The sequence below is a fragment of the Mauremys reevesii genome, linkage group 1 (assembly GCF_016161935.1).
Source record: "Mauremys reevesii isolate NIE-2019 linkage group 1, ASM1616193v1, whole genome shotgun sequence".
In the NCBI taxonomy this organism is placed as follows: Eukaryota; Metazoa; Chordata; order Testudines; family Geoemydidae; genus Mauremys; species Mauremys reevesii.
In genome coordinates, this window is record NC_052623.1 from 268,899,371 (window position 1) to 268,918,005 (window position 18,635).

Consider the following 18,635-nt stretch of genomic DNA (forward strand, 5'->3'; position numbering starts at 1 on the left):
ACGCAGTCCAAAAAAAAAAAAAAAAAGCCGCGATCGCGATCTGCGGCAATTCAGCGGGACGTCCTTCGCTGCGACCGGGAGTGAGGGACCCTCTGCTGAATTGCCACCGAATAGCTGGACCTGCCGCCCCTCTCCGGAGTGGCTGCCCCAAGCACCTGCTTGCTAAGCTGATGCCTGGAGCCGGCCCTGGAGATGAGGTTGCTGTGAGCATGACTGGTGGCTTCACTGGTGACTTCCCAGGTTCTGAGTGGTTGCGTGCGTGAAGTTCCTAAAGGTTTTGGAGTGGAAATATTTGATGGTGTTCTGTTGCTGCTGCTTGAGTGATGCTGTCTGGCTTGGCCTGTTGTTATTCAGTCTCACCTGGCTTGGCTTGGGGTAGGCTGATATGGTTTGGTTTGGTTTCAGGTGGGGAACCTCGGACTGCTCTTCATGCTCCTCTTTTTCATCTACGCTGCTCTAGGAGTGGAGCTCTTTGGGAAGCTGGGTAAGTTTCAAGCGTGCCATGCTCTTGGGTGAGCCACAGAATTGCAAAAAAACATAAATGTCAGTTTCCCATATTGCAGCGGGCCCTGTTCTGATTTAATGAAAAGGCTGGGTATTCTGATGACCTTTATCCTCCTCTCTGGGTATTTGCCGTGATAGGAATTTCAGCCTTTCAAAAAAACCTGTCTCAGAATGAGAGAGATAGATGGCTTTCTCTCATTCTTAAATCTTTGCTTTCCATGCACTGCCTCAGCAAATCAGCTCCTGTCTGTCCCAATACCAGCCAAATGGCTACAGGGAAGACTGAGGAGCAATTCATGCACTCCTCTAGTCCATGTTGACATGTATCAATGGGCAAAACTTTCAGCCAAGTACATGAAGAGGGGCAGGAAATCTTCTTTCACACCAAGAGGATTAGGCCCTTGATCAAGTGACTACTACTGGGTGTTCTGGGGGTGGCATTTTACCACTCTTACTAGTATGCCGAGTACATCTAGCTCACATGCACTTGCTATGCTGCTGACTGTAGCAGGTACAACCTCAAAATCCCTTCATTTTAATGGATGGTGCCAGCACAGCAAGCTTGCAGGCATGGATGGGCAGCCATGGGGTAAGGGAGAACTATGTTTTGGACTATTAAGCCTGCTGGGAGACATCCCTGGGAAATGAGTTATGCTGATTGATATCCTGGGGTTGGAGTGGTTATTCTGATACTCCTAGACAATGTCCAACCATCGGTCATTACTATCATGGACCCAGCCCATGAGACTATAGAGTGGAGCCACTGAGTGCAGACTCCTGGATGTGAAGCCAATAAACTCAGAGTGGAATGGTCACAGGGGGTCATATTCTGAGTCCCTGGCCCACTCTGAGAGCTAGGAACGTACACATTGCACAATTATAAATCCCTTCTTTTGCAGTGTGCAATGATGAGAACCCCTGTGAGGGCATGAGCCGCCATGCCACCTTTGAGAACTTTGGGATGGCCTTCCTCACACTCTTCCAGGTCTCCACTGGTGACAACTGGAATGGAATCATGAAGGTAACATGGGCCTCCGAGAAGGAGAAATTCTACGCTGGAATGGGAGGGATCAGCACTGCTTGGAACTGTCAGTGACTGGGACAGGGGTTAGAGTGGGTGTCAGAACCAGAGTCAGAGGCCCAATGCCAGAGCCAAGGGTCACAGCCGGAGTCAGGAGTCAGGGCCCAGGGTCAAAACTGGGTTACTTAGAGTGAAGCTAGGTAGGAACAGGGCTGGGTCCAAGACAGAAGCTGTTGCAGCCAGGGACAAATACTTAAAGCAGCAGCTGCTGCTGGGTTTAAGAGCCGATCTGCTGACTCTTCCAGTCAGTCAGACAGTGTAACCTATTAGGCAATCTACTACAGGCCAGCTGCACTCATTAGAGGGCCTGGAGACTGGATCTGTTGCAGGCCCTGTTTTCTGACAAGAACTGTTTTCACAGGAGCTAGATGATGGGGAAATGTAGATGTTGGCTTGCCAGTTCAAACCACTGGCCCATCTAGTGCAGGATCCTACCTCCTGCCAGACTCGATCAGACCATTGACCCATCTAGTCTTGCAGGCAGCTGGCTGAGAGAAGTGAAAACTCTCTCCTCAAGGAGCAGGACAACAGTGTGGCCATGCAGAGAAGGGAGATTCACCGCCATCACCACTCTAGCCCCTTCTCCCAGGCTGAGTCGGGGGTGCATTTGGTATGACACACACCTGGAGCTGCAGTGGGAATGGCTTGTGATTTAGAAACTCAGGCAGATAAGTTTTCCAATCATATTGCTCCAAATTAAATAGCTCACAGGGATTCAAGGGGGGGAATGGGCAATTCTTTGGATGTGGGTAGTGTCTTTGGGAGATGAAGGGGATTAGGCATTTAGTTGCAGTGACTCTTGCTCACATTTGCAGGATTAAAATGATTACATTTGCGGGTCTGGAAGGAATTTTCTCTATAGGCCTATGGGGAAGAGGGCACCTGTTTCTGGAGCACTGAGCAGAGATTGTCAAATGTGATGGTCTTCCTGTTTTGCTGGGGGCACCGGGCACTGAGAATCCCACATGCTCAGACAGCACCGGGTATTGGAAGACCTTAGTCCTGCCTGGCATTGGATTCTGTGTTTTTTGACTGAGGGAGCAGCCAAATTTAAATTCTTACTCTAGTTCTTCCCTCCTTTTTCCCACCACTTCCTCTTACGCCTGCCCTTTCCTCAAGGATACCCTGCGGGACTGCACCCATGATGACCGGAGTTGCCTCAGCAACCTGCAGTTCATCTCGCCACTCTACTTTGTCAGCTTCGTGCTCACAGCACAGTTCGTCCTCATCAATGTGGTAGTAGCTGTGCTCATGAAACACCTCGACGACAGCAACAAGGAGGCGCAGGAGGATGCGGAAATGGATGCCGAGATTGAGCTTGAGATGGCACATGGGCTCTGCCCCCGGAGCGTGGGCTCCCCGAGCTCAGGACAGGGAGGAGGAGGTGGGAGAGTGGACCCTGAAGGACGTCTGTGCATGAGATGTTTCTCTCCAGCACAGGTGGGTAAACTTTTGTGCTTACCAGCAAGACTGCAGCAAGCTGGAGTGGGGAGAAGGAGGGCAGTCTAGATGATTTAGGGCTTAGTAATGAGATACAGACTGGTGACTGGTTTGCATTCGGGTCTAGCTTGGGTGAATTGGGTTGTGCCGGTGCATTGGTGGAGTTGTGTGGGGCCAGGACTGGAATAGCAAGGGGTGCAGGGAGTACTGCAGGACAGGTTGGAGGTGCATTGTCAGAGCTGTGCAGGAAGCTCAGGATTATGATAGGAAGGGTGCTGCAGGTCAAGGTTAAGGTGCATTAGCAGAGTATTTTGTGTGGGGAGCTCAGGATTGGAATAGCAGGAAATGGTGCAGTACAGAAATGAGGTGCATTGGTAGAGCTGGAAGGGAAGCTTACGCAGTGCCTATCTGCACTGGCAACTAGTGATATTAGTCCCTCCATTTCACACGAACACTAAGGCCTGGTCTAACTAAAAAGCTAAGTCAACCCAGCTTCATCAATTAGGGGGTGTGAAAAAACCACTCCCCTGAGCAATGTAGCTATGCCTAACCCCCGGCATAGACAATGCTAGGTCGATGGAAGAAGTCTTCCACAGACCAAGCTACCACCTCTTAGGCCTGGTCTACGCTGGTGGGGTGGGATCGATCTAAGTTACGCAATTTCAGCTACGTGAATAATGTAGCTGAAGTCGACGTACTCGGATCGATTTACCGTGGTGTCTTCACCGCAGTGAGTTGACTGCTGCCGCTCCCCTGTCAACTCCACCTGCCAGGGGCGGCTCTATGTTTTTTGCCGCCTCAAGCACGGCAGTCAGGCGGCCTTCGGTGGCGCGCCTGTGGCGGTCCGCGGTCACGCGAATTCAGCGGCATTTCTGTGGATGATCTGCTGGTCCCGCGGCTTCAGTGTACCCGCTGCCGAATTGCCGCTGAAGCCGTGGGACCGGCAGACCTCCCACAGGCATACTGCCGAAGGCTGCCTGACTACAGCCCTCAGAGCGACCAGCACGCCGCCTCCCGCGGCTTGCCACCCCAGGCATGCACTTGCTGCGCTGGTGCCTGGAGCCGCCCCTACCACCTGCGCCTCTCGCAGCGGTGGAGTACAGGAGTTGACGGGAGAGCGCTTGGGGATCAATTTATTGCATCTAGATTAGATGCAATAAATCGACCCCCGCTGGATCGATTGCTGCCTGTCGATCTGGCAGATAGTGTAGACATACCCTCAGGGAGGTGGGTTACTTACACCAATGGGAGAACCCCTCCTGTCAGCATAGGTAGTGTCTACACCAGGGGTTTTCAACCTTTTTTTCATTTGTGGACCCCTACAAAATTTCAAATGGAAGCACGGATCTCTATGGAAATCGTAGACATAGTCTGCAGATCCCCAGGGGTCTGTGAACCACAGGTTGAAAACCACTGTTCTATGGTAATGACAACCTTTCGCAGACCCCTTAGACATAGTCTGAGGACCCCCAGGGGTCCATGGACCACAGGTCGTAATCCACTGGTCTACACTGAAGCACTGCAGTGGCACATCTGTAGTGTTACAAGTATAGACAAGTCCTACGTGCTGGATTCTGCCACCATCACTCACCTTAAGTGACACCTTGCTCCACGACCAGCCTCACTGACTTGAGCGAGCTTGCTCATAGAGTGAAGTGCTACTCCCTCTGAGTGAGGGTGGCAGAATCCGGCCCTAAATTCGCAGAACATATTAAAGCAAAAAACTCTGGGTTCTTTAAATAATTTCTCCCATCCTCCCCCTTTCTTGTCCCCTAGGAGAACTTATGGCTGGACAGTGTCTCTTTAATTATTAAGGACTCCTTCGACGGGGAGTTAATGATCATCGATAACCTATCGGGCTCCGTCTTCCATCATTACTCCTCGCCGGCCATGTGCGAGAAGTGTAACCATGACAAGCAAGAGGTAACCTGCGTGCGAGGATGGGGAGGGAACCCCCCAATACACACACACATGCTCATACCCTTGAGGTTTCCCTGAGGAGAGCTCCATAGATTGTTTAGACAGAAGCTTTGACCTTTGTTACTACAGTGAATTTCTGATATTGGTCTCTCCTCCTAAGCAATGGGAGGCACGTATTTACTGGTGGAAAGCAGGAAGGAAAGGCAGATGTACCAGGAAGGATGACAGGAGAGAATGAACTAGAGGTGGAGATATCATTGCTGCGGTACAGTAGCCTCCCCAGTTGCATTCAGTTTTTCACTTAAAGAAGAGATTTGTTTATGTGAAGGACTCAGTGTATCTTCCCCAGATTTTAAGCACTCAGGGCCCAATTCTCAGAGCATTTAAGCCTATGCTTAACTTTAAGCATGTGCTTTCTGAAGTCCCATTGATGTCTGTGAGAGTTAAGCACGTGGTTAAATGCCTGGATTAATTCGGGCCATAATCAGTGAGGAAAGATTCGATTTTCAAGTAAATCTGTTAATTATTTTGAGTTAAAATTAGAGCTGTTGATTAATCGCAGTTAACTCACACGATTAACTCAAAAAAATGAATCTCAAAAAATTTAATCATGATTAATTGCAGTTTTAATCACACTGTTAAGCAATAGAATACCAAGTGAAATTTATTAAATATTTTTGGATGTTTTTCTACTTTTTCGAATATATTGATTTCAATTACAACACAGAATACAAAGTCTACTGAGCTCACTTTATATTATTATTTTTATTACTAATATTTGCACTCTAAAAATGATAAACAAAAAAAATAGTATTTTTCAAATCACCATATACAAGTACTGTAGTGCAACCTCTTTATCGTGAAAGTTCAATTTAAAAATATAGATTATTTTTGTTACATAACTGCATTAAAAAACAAAACAATGTAAAACTTTTGAGCCTACAAGTCCACTCAGTCCTACTTCTTGTTCAGACAATCACTCAGACAAACAAGTTTGTTTACATTTACGGGTACCTCCTTATTATTTACAATGTCACCTGAAAGTGAGAACAGACGTTCGCATGGCACTTTTGTAGCCGGTATTGCAAGGTATTTACGTGCCAGATATGCTAAACATTCATATGCCCCTTCATGCTTCGGCCACCATTCCAGAGGACACGCTTCCATGCTGATGACACTTGTTTAAAAAATGTTTTAATTAAATTTGTGACTGAACTCTTTGGGGGAGAATTGTATGTCTCCTGCTCTGTTTTACCCGCATTCTGCCATATATTTCATATTATAGCAGGCTCAGATGATGGCCCAAAACATGTTGTTTCTTTTAAGAACACTTTCACTGCAGATTTGACAAAACACAAAGAAGGTACCAATGTGAGATTTCTAAAGATAGCTAAAGCACTCGACCCAAGATTTAAGAATCTGAAGTGCCTTCCAAAATCTGAGAGGGATGAGGTGTGGAGCATGCTTTCCGAAGTCTTAAAAGAGCAACAGTCTGATGCGGAAACTGCAGAACCCGAACCACCAAAAAAGAAAATACACCTTCATTTGGTGGCATCTGACTCAGATGATGAAAATGAACATGCATCAGTCCACACTGCTTTGTATGGTTATCAAGCAGAACCCGTCATCAGCATGGGCGCATGTCCTCTGGACAGGGGCAGCTCTAGGCATTTTGCCACCCCAAGCACGGCAGGCAGGCTGCCTTCGGCGGCTTGCCTGCGGAGGGTCCACTGGTCCCGCGGCTTCGGCGGACCTGTGGGAGGTTCTCTGAAGCCGCGGGACCAGCAGACCCTCCGCAGGCACACCTGCGGGAGGACCGCCGAAGCCGTGGGACCAGCGTACCCTCCGCAGGCAAGCCACTGAAGGCAGCCTGCCTGCCGCCCTCGCAACACTGGCAGAGCGCCCCCCGCGGCTTGCCGCGCCAAGCACGCGCTTGGCGTGCTGGGGCCTGGAGCCGCCCCTGCCTCTGGAATGGTGGGTGAAGCACGAAGGGACATACGAATCTTTAGTGCATTTGGCACGTAAATATCTTGCAACGCCAGCTACAACAGTGCCATGTGAACGCCTGTTCTCACTTTCAGGTGACATTGTAAACAAGAAGCAGGAAGCATTATCTCATGCAAATGTAAGCAAACTTCTTTGTCTGAGCAATTGACTGAAGAAGAAGTAGGACTGAGTGGACTTGTAGGCTCTAAAGCTTTATATTGTTTTATTTTTGAATGCAGGATTTTTTTTTTTACATAATTCTACATTTGTAAATTCATCTTTCTTGATAAAGAGATTTCACTACAGTACTTGCAATGGGGGAATTGAAAAATACTATTTCTTTTGTCTTTTACAGTGCAAATCAAAAATAAATATTAACTGAACACTGTGCACTTTGTGTTCTGTGTTGTAATTGAAATAAATATATTTGAAAATGTAGAAAACATCCAAAAAATTTAAATAAATGGTGGTATTGTTGTTATTGTTATTGTTTTATTGTTTAACAGCACGATTAATTGTGTTTAATTTTTTTAATCATGCGATTAATCGTGATTAATTTTTTTAATCGCTTGACAGCCCTAGTAACATTAATTAAAAATTGGCCCATTAAGGAAGTTTTTGAGTCTTTTTTTGGAGGGGATCCTTCTAGCTAAAAATGGCTTCTTACTAAGGATGGGAGTTTCAAAATCACATAAAGGACTTAGGAGCACAAGTCCCATGGACATTCCATGAGACTTGTGCTCCTAAATCACTTTTAGGTGCTTTTGAAAATACTTCGCTAAATCTTGGAATTTCTGTTAAAACTCACTGAAAATGCTGAAAGAAATTAGGTTGTAATTAAGTAAAGTTTTTAACAGTTGTTGTACCTAACTGTTATGGTTGTGGTTAGAGTTGTGTCAATAGCTCAGGTTATTCTTATATATTATCAGTGTGATATCAGCGGTAACACAACCAATCATCACCATTCCCTGTCTAGTTAATTTGCATTCTACAGTTTTATTGGTTGAAATGAGTTAGCAAAGTTAGAGTGTCAAGAGTTCTCATTGGTAAATTACTCTCTCCTCTGTACATAAAGAGAGCAATGGATTGACTTCATGCCCCTGGGTCCAAGGCACCAGGCTTCTCCTCCCAGCCACAGCCTTCTCAATGAATCTTCCTCAGAGGCAGCAATAGCCAGATGCTGCTATTCTTCTCCAATTGCTGAGTCTTCAAGCCCTCAGCTACTTGGGTGGTATACCCAAGATTTTGATAAGTGACTAGTAGTTTGGGATGCCTCCATTTTTGGGTGCCCAACTCAAGGCCCTGCAAGGGGCCTGATATTCAGAGAGTGAGTGCTAAGTACTTTCTGTTAATCAGGCCCATTTATGGCATCCTAGGGTGGGTACCCAAAAAGTGTTGCTTTTGAAAATCTCGGCCATAATCTTCAGCATCATGCATGGGGAGGCAGGTGGCAGGAGAATTTCCCCACCCTCTCATGCAGGAAGGTAGGCAGCAAAATCACCACACCACCACCACCAAGGGGTAGGGTGGCAGAATTTTCACAGCCACAAAGGGTACTTGTGGTGGCATCTTCCCCCATGGTAATAAAACTTTAGAATCCAAGTCAAGGGAAAGGGAAAGAAATAGGGCTAAAGAGAAAGATGATGAATCATGGACTTTCATGAGCATCATTACTATGTATGTGCTGCTGTATGCAGCTGAATTATGGGTAGGTGACAACCAGCAGTAGCCTTGAGCATTCTCGCTAACCCTACAGACATCCTATGAGTCCCTAGGGTCTCCCACGCCTACCTCAGCTCAGCATGTCAGCAAAGCTTCTAAGCTCAGCAGAATTTCTCTGGCCCCACTTGGGTCTTCCTTTGAGTCATCTGCCCCTTACTTCTCAGCTCCCCCAAGTTCCATACCTTGATTCCAACTTCTGATCCCAGATATTCTTCCCTGCAGACTTCCTGAAGTCTGAAGGATCTGCTGTGAACATTAGTAGATTCCACTTTGGGTCAGTGGTTCCTGCAGACCTGTTAAGGTCTGCAGCAGATTTTGTGGACTTCAGAAAAAGTCTACAGGGATGCAAAACTGGGAGAAGAAGCAGGAATCAAGGTTTGGAGCATGGGAAAGGAGGGAAGGCTGGTGAAGAGTAGGAAGCTGATTTCCAGAGGATAGCTGGGAAATCAAGGTCATGCAGAGTTTCTCAGCTCCACAGAGTTCTTTGAACTCTGGCCCCTCATGGTTCCCAGTGCCCTGCAGTTCTCCTGGTTTACTTGGTCCCATTTCCTATCAGAACATACAGGCTTCAGCAGGTTTTCTTCTGTCTGCCTGTCTTGTTTCCTGTGTATGTCATAACCATGTCAAACTGTTAAAAAAACCACAGGAGCTCTCCAGACAAAACCTTTGTTAAGATGGAGTTAAGGTTGAGAAGACATACTGGAAGACACAAGAGAGCATAAAACAAAATTTGGATTAAAAAAACAGCAAGAAAAGTATTTTGAAATATTAACGGAAAGAAAACTGCAATTTCATAAAAAAACACACAGACAAGCACAGGTGGCCAGAATGATCACCACAATCTATAATAATTTATTTTTTAAAATATAAAAAAATTACATTAAAAGAAAAATAAGAATCAAAAAACTTGTGCTAAAAATGAGGAAAGTAAAAACAACTGTGAAAGAATTGATTTGTAATTTAAAAAAAGTTCCAATAACCACTTTAGAATTATAAATTATTTTCCAAAGTTGATATTTTTGATTCATATAAATACATTCTGGAATTTAAAGGAAATTATTGATCAACTCATACAGAAACAACTTAGCATTAAAATTTAGATATTTTTATTTTCTAAATCATATTAAAGTAAAATTAAAGTTCAACGTTTTAACCAGATATATGCATCATTATTTTTTATCCATAATTACATAGTATAAAACTTTTGTGAAAAACAACAAGGAAATTCCACCAGAAGAACACTATGCTGTGCAACACTGAAGGCTGTCCAAATACAACCACTAACATTAAAAATCTAGGATGTACACAGACATTTCAAACACACTGTAGAGTAATCAATCAAAATGTAAACAGACAGAGCACATTCTTCATCTGGCCCTATTCAACATGTGTGTGCTTCATCAAAATTATAAGGAAGCGCCATGCCAAAACAGGTTGAAACCTGCCCCGTGACAGCACTTGCCTACAGCCTTCAAGTTGTTCCCTTCTTATCTAGGGCTTGATCCAGCAATATACTAAGTGCTTCAGCTCACTCCAGCCAAAACACTACACATGCTTAAAGTTCTTAAGTATGTGCTAAGCGTTCTGCTCTGTCAAGCGAAAGTGTTCAGCACTAGAGCCATGCAGATAGTGAGGTTTTGGGTTTGCTGGTGATTCGAAAAAAAATTGTTTTGAGTGACCCCAAACCAAAATTTTAAGCAAATTGAAAAGTAAAAAAAAAAATGTTTTGGATTAAACTCAATGTTTTGTTTTGATTTCGAGCAGTTTTTAAAATGTATTTGCATGTGTAAAAAAATTAAATTGAAGGAAATTTCTAAACAAAAAGTCATTTTGATCGGAAAACTCAAAAATGTCAAAATAAAACGCTTCAACTTTTGGGGAATTTGGGGGGGGAGGGATTTTTTTATATAAACAGTTTGGTGAAGTGGACACAAATTTGCAAAATGTTTCAGTGTTGCCAAATCTGCATTTTTCACCCAAAAAAAGGTTGGTCAAAAGATTTCGCTCAGCTCTACTCAGCATTTTGCAGGACTCAGCCCCTGGAGCTTTGTTTTCAAAACAGTTCTTCACACTAAGATTGTCATGACGGCTTCCCTATTTTCAAAGGGATGATCCGGTGGCCCCTTCTGGCCTTGAACTCTACGACTCTATAATTTGTTATGTCTGGATCTAGTCATTTTTCTAAGGGATATAAGAAGTTCGGTGACTATGCACGTGGCCATCTTTGAATTTTTTAAACCAATCTACTGATATAGTGAACTGCCCACTGTCGTCATTTCATTTTTACTTCATCAGCTTTATTCAGGAGAGTTCTAAGTAGTCTGTAGTCTATAGAAGTTGTAATATTAAAATATAAGAAGACCCTTCCTCACCACAAAGTTGTTCTCTTTTCATGTCATTGGTATCATTTCATTTTCTGTCTTTATGAGGTTTGCGTACACACTAGCAATGTGTATTGATGGTCCATGGAGTGTTTAATCCGCAGCCCAGGGTTTGTCAATGAAAAATGGTGAACAGGCTTTGAGCCTGTTCGTTGTCTATTTATGACTTTGTTAATTATGTCTTTTTGTGTAGACTGCAAGGTGGACAGATTTGCAGAATAGCAGTTCAACAAAGAGTAAAATATTCTTGTGTTTGTGGTCACTGATGATTTGAAATGCTTTGTTATGGTTGAAGAAGGTTGTCTCAGATTTTTTCCTATTTCATACTTACATGCCTATAGGGACAGAGTTAAGGTTGTTTTGGTGAAATGTTTGCTTATACATCATGGATGAGCACGCATGTCAAACGGGGCCGGATTCAGACTGTGCTTTCTAGACCATAAATTGTTGTTGGCTGGTTGCTGAGTAGCATGTTTGACATAATGCAGTTGTGGGTTTCTGAGTTTGTTAATGCTCTGAGTTGGTGGCTTTTGTATTTGAGCAAAAGGAGCAGTTATACAACATGGTGTTCTTGTGTTGGAACAACCTAATGACTATGGATGTCAGGTCTCTTTAAAAATGTACATCAGGTTTTTTCTTTTGTTTATTACAAGTGAATTATCACTCTGAAGGAGTCCTCTTCCAGTCACTGACACTGGCAAAGACCACTAAACTTCCAGCCTGAAGGAGTCATATCACCACATCATCCACTTTATTGTTATTTACATAGTGCCACTGGTGCACCCGGTCTGTTCAAACACATAGGAGGACAAGATCCCAGTCCTGAGGAGCGTGCAGCCCTAAATAAGACAGATACAACAACAATAAAGGATCAGGTGCAGGAGTAGGAGCTAGCTCTGCTCTAGAGACCAGTGAGGGAAGGCTGAGGGAAGGAAGTATGTTTGAAGGAGAGGGAGGCTGCTTGGCATACAGGAAGAAGGAGAAGCTTTCCAAGTGTAGAGGAGAGATGCAAATGGGAGAAGGCAAAGGAAGCACTAAGGAGAGAAGGTTGGGGAGGGGAGTGTAGGGTGTAAAATGGGTTGAGGGATGAAATGAACAGAGATGTAGGCAGGAGCAGAGCTGTGCAGAGCCTGAAGGCTGAGAATGGTGAGCTTTGTTACACCTGATAAAGAAAGAGGAATCCAATAAAGGGAATGAAGGACCGGGTGCCATAGATAAAGCAACAGGGAGGAGAAGATGTTAGTTGAGGTGTTGGATAGATTAAAGGTGAGAGAGAGAAGAAGCGGAGAGGCCAGAAGGGAATAGGTTATAGTAGTTAAGGTGAGAGAGAATCAAAAGCATGACACTGGCATGGACTGAAAGTGGCATGATTATCCCTGGCATGAAAGAGCCTTCACTCTATTTAACTAGGACAATCTTCATTAGCCCCAGACTGAGGAGGCCTTCTCCTCGTCCAGCATCAGAGCACACTCTGTTGTCTCCAGACTAGGGGGTTGTGTACACAACATTTAGTTTGCAGTGAGGTGGGGTGTGAATCCACCCCGCACTAGCCTGATGTGGGCTGTCTGTCTGCATGGACCCTGCTGAAGGTCAGAGAGGACTAGATTAATGAACTGTTAATGCATGGCAGCAGGTCCACAGGGACAGTCCGTCTGCCAAAGGCTAGTGCAGGATAGATTCACACCTCAGCTTGCCACGAACTAATTGTTGGTGTATGGGATTCTTCCCCACTGCTCTATCTCTGGGGCAGACTATTATCCCCAGACTAAGGAAGTCCTCTCCTGGCACTGGCTCAGTGAGCCCAACACTCGAGGAGCCTGGTGCCAGACTCTGACCCTGGGACAGACTCTGGATTCCTCTCTCCATCTTTCACACCAGGGGAGTCTTGATCAGGGAACCCATCATCTGGACTGGTCCCTGGCAGCTCCCAGTTTTCATTTCTGTGCTTTACTAGAAGTGGGTTGTCTCACCAGGCCTAGCTCTGGGTTAGGAAATACACAGTATAAATAAAGGAATTTTTTTTAAGTCAATCTCAGGTGCCTGGGCTCTCTCCCTGCACCCATCCTGCCTTAAAACAGCAGGATTGGTTGAGAAATAGATTCAGGCCATATCCTGTGACAGCTTCTTTCTTCTCTTGTAGGTTCAGCTTGCTGAAATGGAAGCCTTATCCCTCAACTCAGACAAGTCTTCTTCCATCCTGCTAGGGGATGATTTAGACAATCGCAGCATCTGTCAGTTGAGTCCTAAGGACACCAAGGTAGGAGCATCCTAGGTATTTGGGATATATGCATACACAGTGGGAAGAGTGTGCATCCTCCCAGGTCCTGAATGATACGTCCTTCCTTGAAAGAGCCACCATTCCTCCTAGCAGTGGTTTGGCAAGAACCCATTCCTCACTCAGGGCATGGGAGTGAATCCTGTGAAGGTCTGGCTTTTCCCAGTGGAGGAGGTTATAAGGGGTGAGTGTCTCCTCTCCTCTTCACTTCTCCATGCTGTCTGAGACAGGGTCCATCACAGAACTTATGTGCACACAGCACAAACCATGGGAGAGGCCTGCATCCTGGAACAGGACCACAATATCTGTTGGCCATTAGCACCACCGGACGGGTACATGTTCCTCTTAATGTGCCAAACTCCGTACCTATGTCCCAGCGCGGCCTGGAGTGCCATGTATTCCCCTACTGATCATGAAGAATGTGAGTGTCAGACACTTAGCAGCAACTCCTCCCCTAGAGACTTATCACTCAGACAGATCTGATGAGAACACGGAGGGGGGTGCAAGCTACTGCTCCTTTCACCGCTATCAATGGCTTGCTTTGACTGGAAATATATTTAGGGGGATGGGAGTGTAACCCTTTGGAATGTCCATTTGCTAATATGAATGTGCACTGCCCAGGTATCTTCAGAATCCACCCCATCTCCAGAGCTTGCTCATGCAGCTTCACCCCATCCTTGTGATTTTTAATTTCACAAAGGATATCTCTTTAATTTTTTCAACAGGATGGCCAGAACAGTCCTGACTCCATGGGCATGGGAGATTTGGGGGAATGTTTCTTCCCATTAACAACAACAGGTGCTTCTCCAACTCCGGAAAGTTACTTGTGTGAAATGGAGAAAATCCCTTTCAACCCCGTCCAGTCCTGGCTGAAGCATGAGAGTAATCAAGGTAAAGAAAGTCCCCTCCATTCTCCTGGACAGTGTGGTCATTTGATGCTAGCTCTGCTGACAGTGCAGACTGGTTCAGTTAGTCTGACCTGGCTCTGCTTTATTTTGGTAAGGAATACAGTTGATGTGATACGGGATTTCACTAAAGAAGAATTCACTCTCAATTTGCCAATCTCAGTGTGGTGCAGGGCTCAATTTGTAATGAAAGAGGTGCCGGGGCTCAAGCAATTGTTTTACATTCATAACTGATGGAGCAAGCTCAGAGATGCTGGGGCTATGAATTGCCAAACCTAGAGGTGCCGGGGTTCAGTCCTGGCAAGCCATGGCACAAATTAAGCACTGGTGCAGTGCTTGCTTGGTTTCCCTGGCACCTTTTATAGTGACTATTGTCTTTCCTCAGAGTTGCCCTAGACAGACAGATGTTCACAGTCTTAAAGAACATGATTCTCTTTTACACTAAGGTCCCTTTGGACAGCTGGAGCAGGATGCAAATGAGAATGAGGCCCAAAGACTTCAAAGCCAGTGTCACATCAGCTAGCAATCCGGTGAATGAACTATGGTAACTCTGTAGTGTGGACAGTGCCACCATCTCCTGAGGCCATGTTCCTTATCTCTAGGGTCCGTACAGTACTTTCATCTGCCTTGGAAACAAGAGTCCTAATTCCACTTCTGAGCACATGTCTCTGGCCTTATGGGGCCAGTGAGCTCCCCAGTCACCTTTTTATGTATTTCCCTTTTCTGCTATTCTGCAGGAGCCCAGCTGTAAATCCATTGACTTCAGTGGATTTGCACCTGGATTAAATTTGACCTATCATGTCTCAGCCTTTTTCTCCAAGGACATTTATGGGAGGGGCATGTTGCTCCCCATTTCCTTGTTGGGCTATTGCTGCAAGCTCTGATAGTGGTTCTGAGTCTGTTACTAACTTTGGTAATTACGTGGAAAGTGGGATCAATGGAATGTGTGAACACTCGGCATTCTGGATCCATGCCTGGGAGTACATGTCACTAAACACCTTCAGTTAACAGGGCTTACAGGACCTTTACCTTGGTAGAAACAGAGGCTCCAAAGTGGATCAATGGACTCTTGAGGTCTTATTTTTCTGTTTCATTCCACCTCCTTGCCCCACTCTGCCAGTTCCCCCCAGACCCTTCTCTCCAGGTACATCCAGGCCACTGTTACCTGTACCAGCGGAGTTTTTCCACCCAGCCATCTCTGCCACCCAGACTGGGCAGGAGAAGGTTTCCTGTCCAGGCAGCCTTCCTAAAATCTCTCTGCAGGGTTCATGGGCATCACTGCGATCCCCAAGTGTGAACTGCTCACTACTCCACCAGGTAAGGGCCCTGCTTCCCACCTATCACGACAGGGGCCCAAGCAAAGAGGGAGCTGAGGGGAGGAGAGAGAGAAGAAGGGCCTAGAGCAGACATGCCAAACCCACAGAAATAAAAACTCAAATTGGACTTGTTTTTGACTTAATTGGCTTGTGAGTTGCTTGTTGGCTAGTTTTTGGCTTGTAGCTTGTTGCTTCTTTTTTTTAATGGGCTTCCGGCAAGCAGGGGCAGGGGGGTGGGCAAGCAGGGGCAAGGGTGGGGAGAGAGTCAGGGGTGCACAGCGGGCCCACCACAGCCCCAGATTGCACGCCGGGGGGATCTAGTCACACAGAGTGTTGGGGTTCCTAGGGATCGGCTTGTTTTGGCCTTGTTTTGAAATGGGATTAGCTTTATTTTTGGCTTATTGTGAAAGTTGGGGTGCTTATGTACCACATGAAAGCTGGCAACTGTGGCCTAGAGTGCACTGGGTCTGGGGGATCAAAGGGATAGATCACTACTGGGAACAGAGAGTACACTAGGTTGAAGAGTTATTCATAGTGAGTACTAGGGAAGAAGGAGCTGGATGGCACTGGCCCTGTGCCTCCAGAAAACATGCACTGGCCTGGTTTGGGTCACAAGTTAGCTTGACAGACTCAGTCTAGATCCAAGTAGGCATGAGTTCACATTGGCTCCTGAGCGTTGCCTCCCGGGCTCCTGCTGCTTGGATGGCAGGTATAAAGAGGTAGCCCCAGACACCCCTGTTTATAAGTTTGGTGCTGATCCTGCTAGTGGCAACAGAACACTTTCCACTTAAGGACTTGGTCTGGTGGCAGAGAGGGCATTAGCCCTTGGGTTCAATACATGTAAAAATAGTTTCAGCAGGAGTTAAAGAAAGTGGGTAGGAAGCCAGATGTGTTCACAGGACCCAAGCAACAGGAACAATGAAGTCCAAATAGAACTGGAATGGACCTTCCTTCATGCCCACACACACAGTGCTTGTTAGGTCTGTATCCCATCCAGATGGACTCTGTGTCCCTGGCCTTGTCTCTGTTCATATCCCATCTGGCCTCTATCTCCCAGGTAGATATTGCTGTTTGTCACTTAGGAGACTGGGGAGAACAGAGTAGAGGAGGGGAAATAAAATGTATTTGAGAAACACAGGTGGTGGAAAGGAGAAGCCATGAGGACTCCCCTGCTGTGCTTATGCTAAGGTGTCTCCTGAATGGCTCATGTTCTGGGCTGCAGGAGAGTGAAGTTGAAGAAGGGTTGGCCCATTCCAGAGGAAGAGAAAATCAGACACCCTCTAATTTACCTATGATAAAGCCTGAGGTCTCGAGAACCCTTTGTTATAAACAACTAAAATGTGAAATAACAAAGGAGACCAACAAAACAGAGAAATTAAGGCATTTTCCCCTCCCTTTGGGCTCTTCCCTATCTCCGCATCACCTTATTGAACAATTATGACCCAACATTTTTTCATCAGAATTTGCCAGTTCATCAAAACCAAAATGTTCTGCGGAGATGGTTGATTTTGATGCAGTCCCGACAGATCTGGAGCTGGATGGATGAGGAGCTGGATGGGTGTTTCCAGTCAGCACCCATCCAGCTCCTCAGCAGGGCAGACTGATAGGGAGCTGTGAGCCCTTGCTCCTCAGCAGTGTGGGTTTGCAGGGCATATGCCCCTGGGGCAGCCTTCCAGGTGGATTGCCCCAGAGCCCGGCTCCATGGCCTTTGGCAGAGAATTTCAGAATGTTTGGTTTGCATTTCGAATCCAAGTGAAACCAAATTTCTAAATACTAAAATCCATCATGAAATAGAATTACCTTTCTCTGCCCTGCTCCGATTGTGACCTTATCACCTGATGGTGACAATGGAACAGACAGTCCCACAGCTCAAAGGCACCCGTAGAGGCTGAATACAGGGCCAGAGATGTTCCGGCCATCTAACTCGTGGTTTATAGGAGCCCTTCCAAGTGGACTGTAGCTCTTGCCACATTTCATCTCACCCCCGTTGCCCCAGATGCAAGGAACTGAGATTGAAAGCTTTCCCTTTGTTGCATATTGTTCTCTCAGGCCACGGAGAGCGACACCTCCCTCGATGACAGCAGGAGCAGTAGCTCAGAAGGCAGCTTGCAGACCACCCTGGAGGACAGCTTGAACCTTAGCGACTCACCCCAGTGCACCCTGGACCTCCCGGTGGCACTGTGCCCGATGCCAACGGCTGCCACCCAAAGAACCATGGCAGCTCCGCTTTCCCCTGCATCCCGGAGGCGGAACCTGCGGGGCCGTGGGATATTCAGCCTGCAGAACATCAGGCGGCATCAGCGGAGCCACAGCAGCGGAGGGAGCACAAGCCCTGGCTGCACTCATCATGACTCCATGGACCCTTCTGACGAGGAGGGCGCGGGTAGCAGCCTGAGGGGTGGCAACAACAGCGAGCAGTCAGAGACCCTCAGCAGCCTCTCCCTGACATCCCTTTTCTCCCCACCCCCACCGTCCCCAGGCCGAGCGCTTGTGAAGAAGTGCAACAGCACAAGCAGCCTCAATGCCAACCCCTCCTCCCGAGGGCCCACCACCAACGAAGCCAAGCCGTTCTACTCGGTTGACCCCCGGGGGTTCCTCTCCATGCCCTCCTGGGTGACGGACTTCTACAAGGACACCCCCTCGCCAGGTGATGGTGAGGGGTCGGACAGCCCTGATAAACTGGGGACAGCAGACCGCAGCTCCCCACTCCCTTCTGAGCTGGAGCTGGGCAATGGAGTCAGCAAGAGGAACAGATGAGGGTCCCTGGGGTAGGGAGGGGAGCAAGCAGCGTGGGCAAGGGTGCACCTTGTGCTACCATTTCCCGGCAGCAAGTCCAAAGGATTGTGGGAAAAAGAAACACACAAACACAATATATAAATATATATATATATAAATATATATTTAGTAAATACTCTGGTACTGTACCTCCGTGGTGTGAGAGAGCGAAAGCAATATGGCAACATTCCCGCCCACACGCTGGACCGGGAGCACCACCGCAGAGACCACAGGGATGAGGAGGGCACCGCTGGGCTTGGAGGGACTGGGCCCACCAGCCAAACACCTGCCCGGGTGGCAGCCGTTTAGTTATATACATATACATAGAGA

The 18,635-nt window shown here is 46.6% G+C and overlaps 1 protein-coding gene across 1 annotated transcript in view; it reads left to right on the forward strand.

Annotated features, from left to right (window-relative positions):
* The window catches only part of CACNA1I (calcium voltage-gated channel subunit alpha1 I), a 113,767-nt gene extending 95,381 nt beyond the window's left edge, over positions 1-18,386 (forward strand). The window contains exons 28-35 of the mRNA XM_039488959.1: positions 406-484; positions 1,404-1,525; positions 2,705-3,025; positions 4,802-4,948; positions 13,175-13,291; positions 14,035-14,200; positions 15,335-15,531; positions 17,580-18,386. Of these exons, the coding sequence (XP_039344893.1) occupies positions 406-484; positions 1,404-1,525; positions 2,705-3,025; positions 4,802-4,948; positions 13,175-13,291; positions 14,035-14,200; positions 15,335-15,531; positions 17,580-18,287 (1,857 nt within the window). The 3' untranslated portion in view covers positions 18,288-18,386. The remainder of the gene's footprint in view (positions 1-405; positions 485-1,403; positions 1,526-2,704; positions 3,026-4,801; positions 4,949-13,174; positions 13,292-14,034; positions 14,201-15,334; positions 15,532-17,579) is intronic.
* The last annotated feature ends 249 nt before the right edge of the window (positions 18,387-18,635 follow it).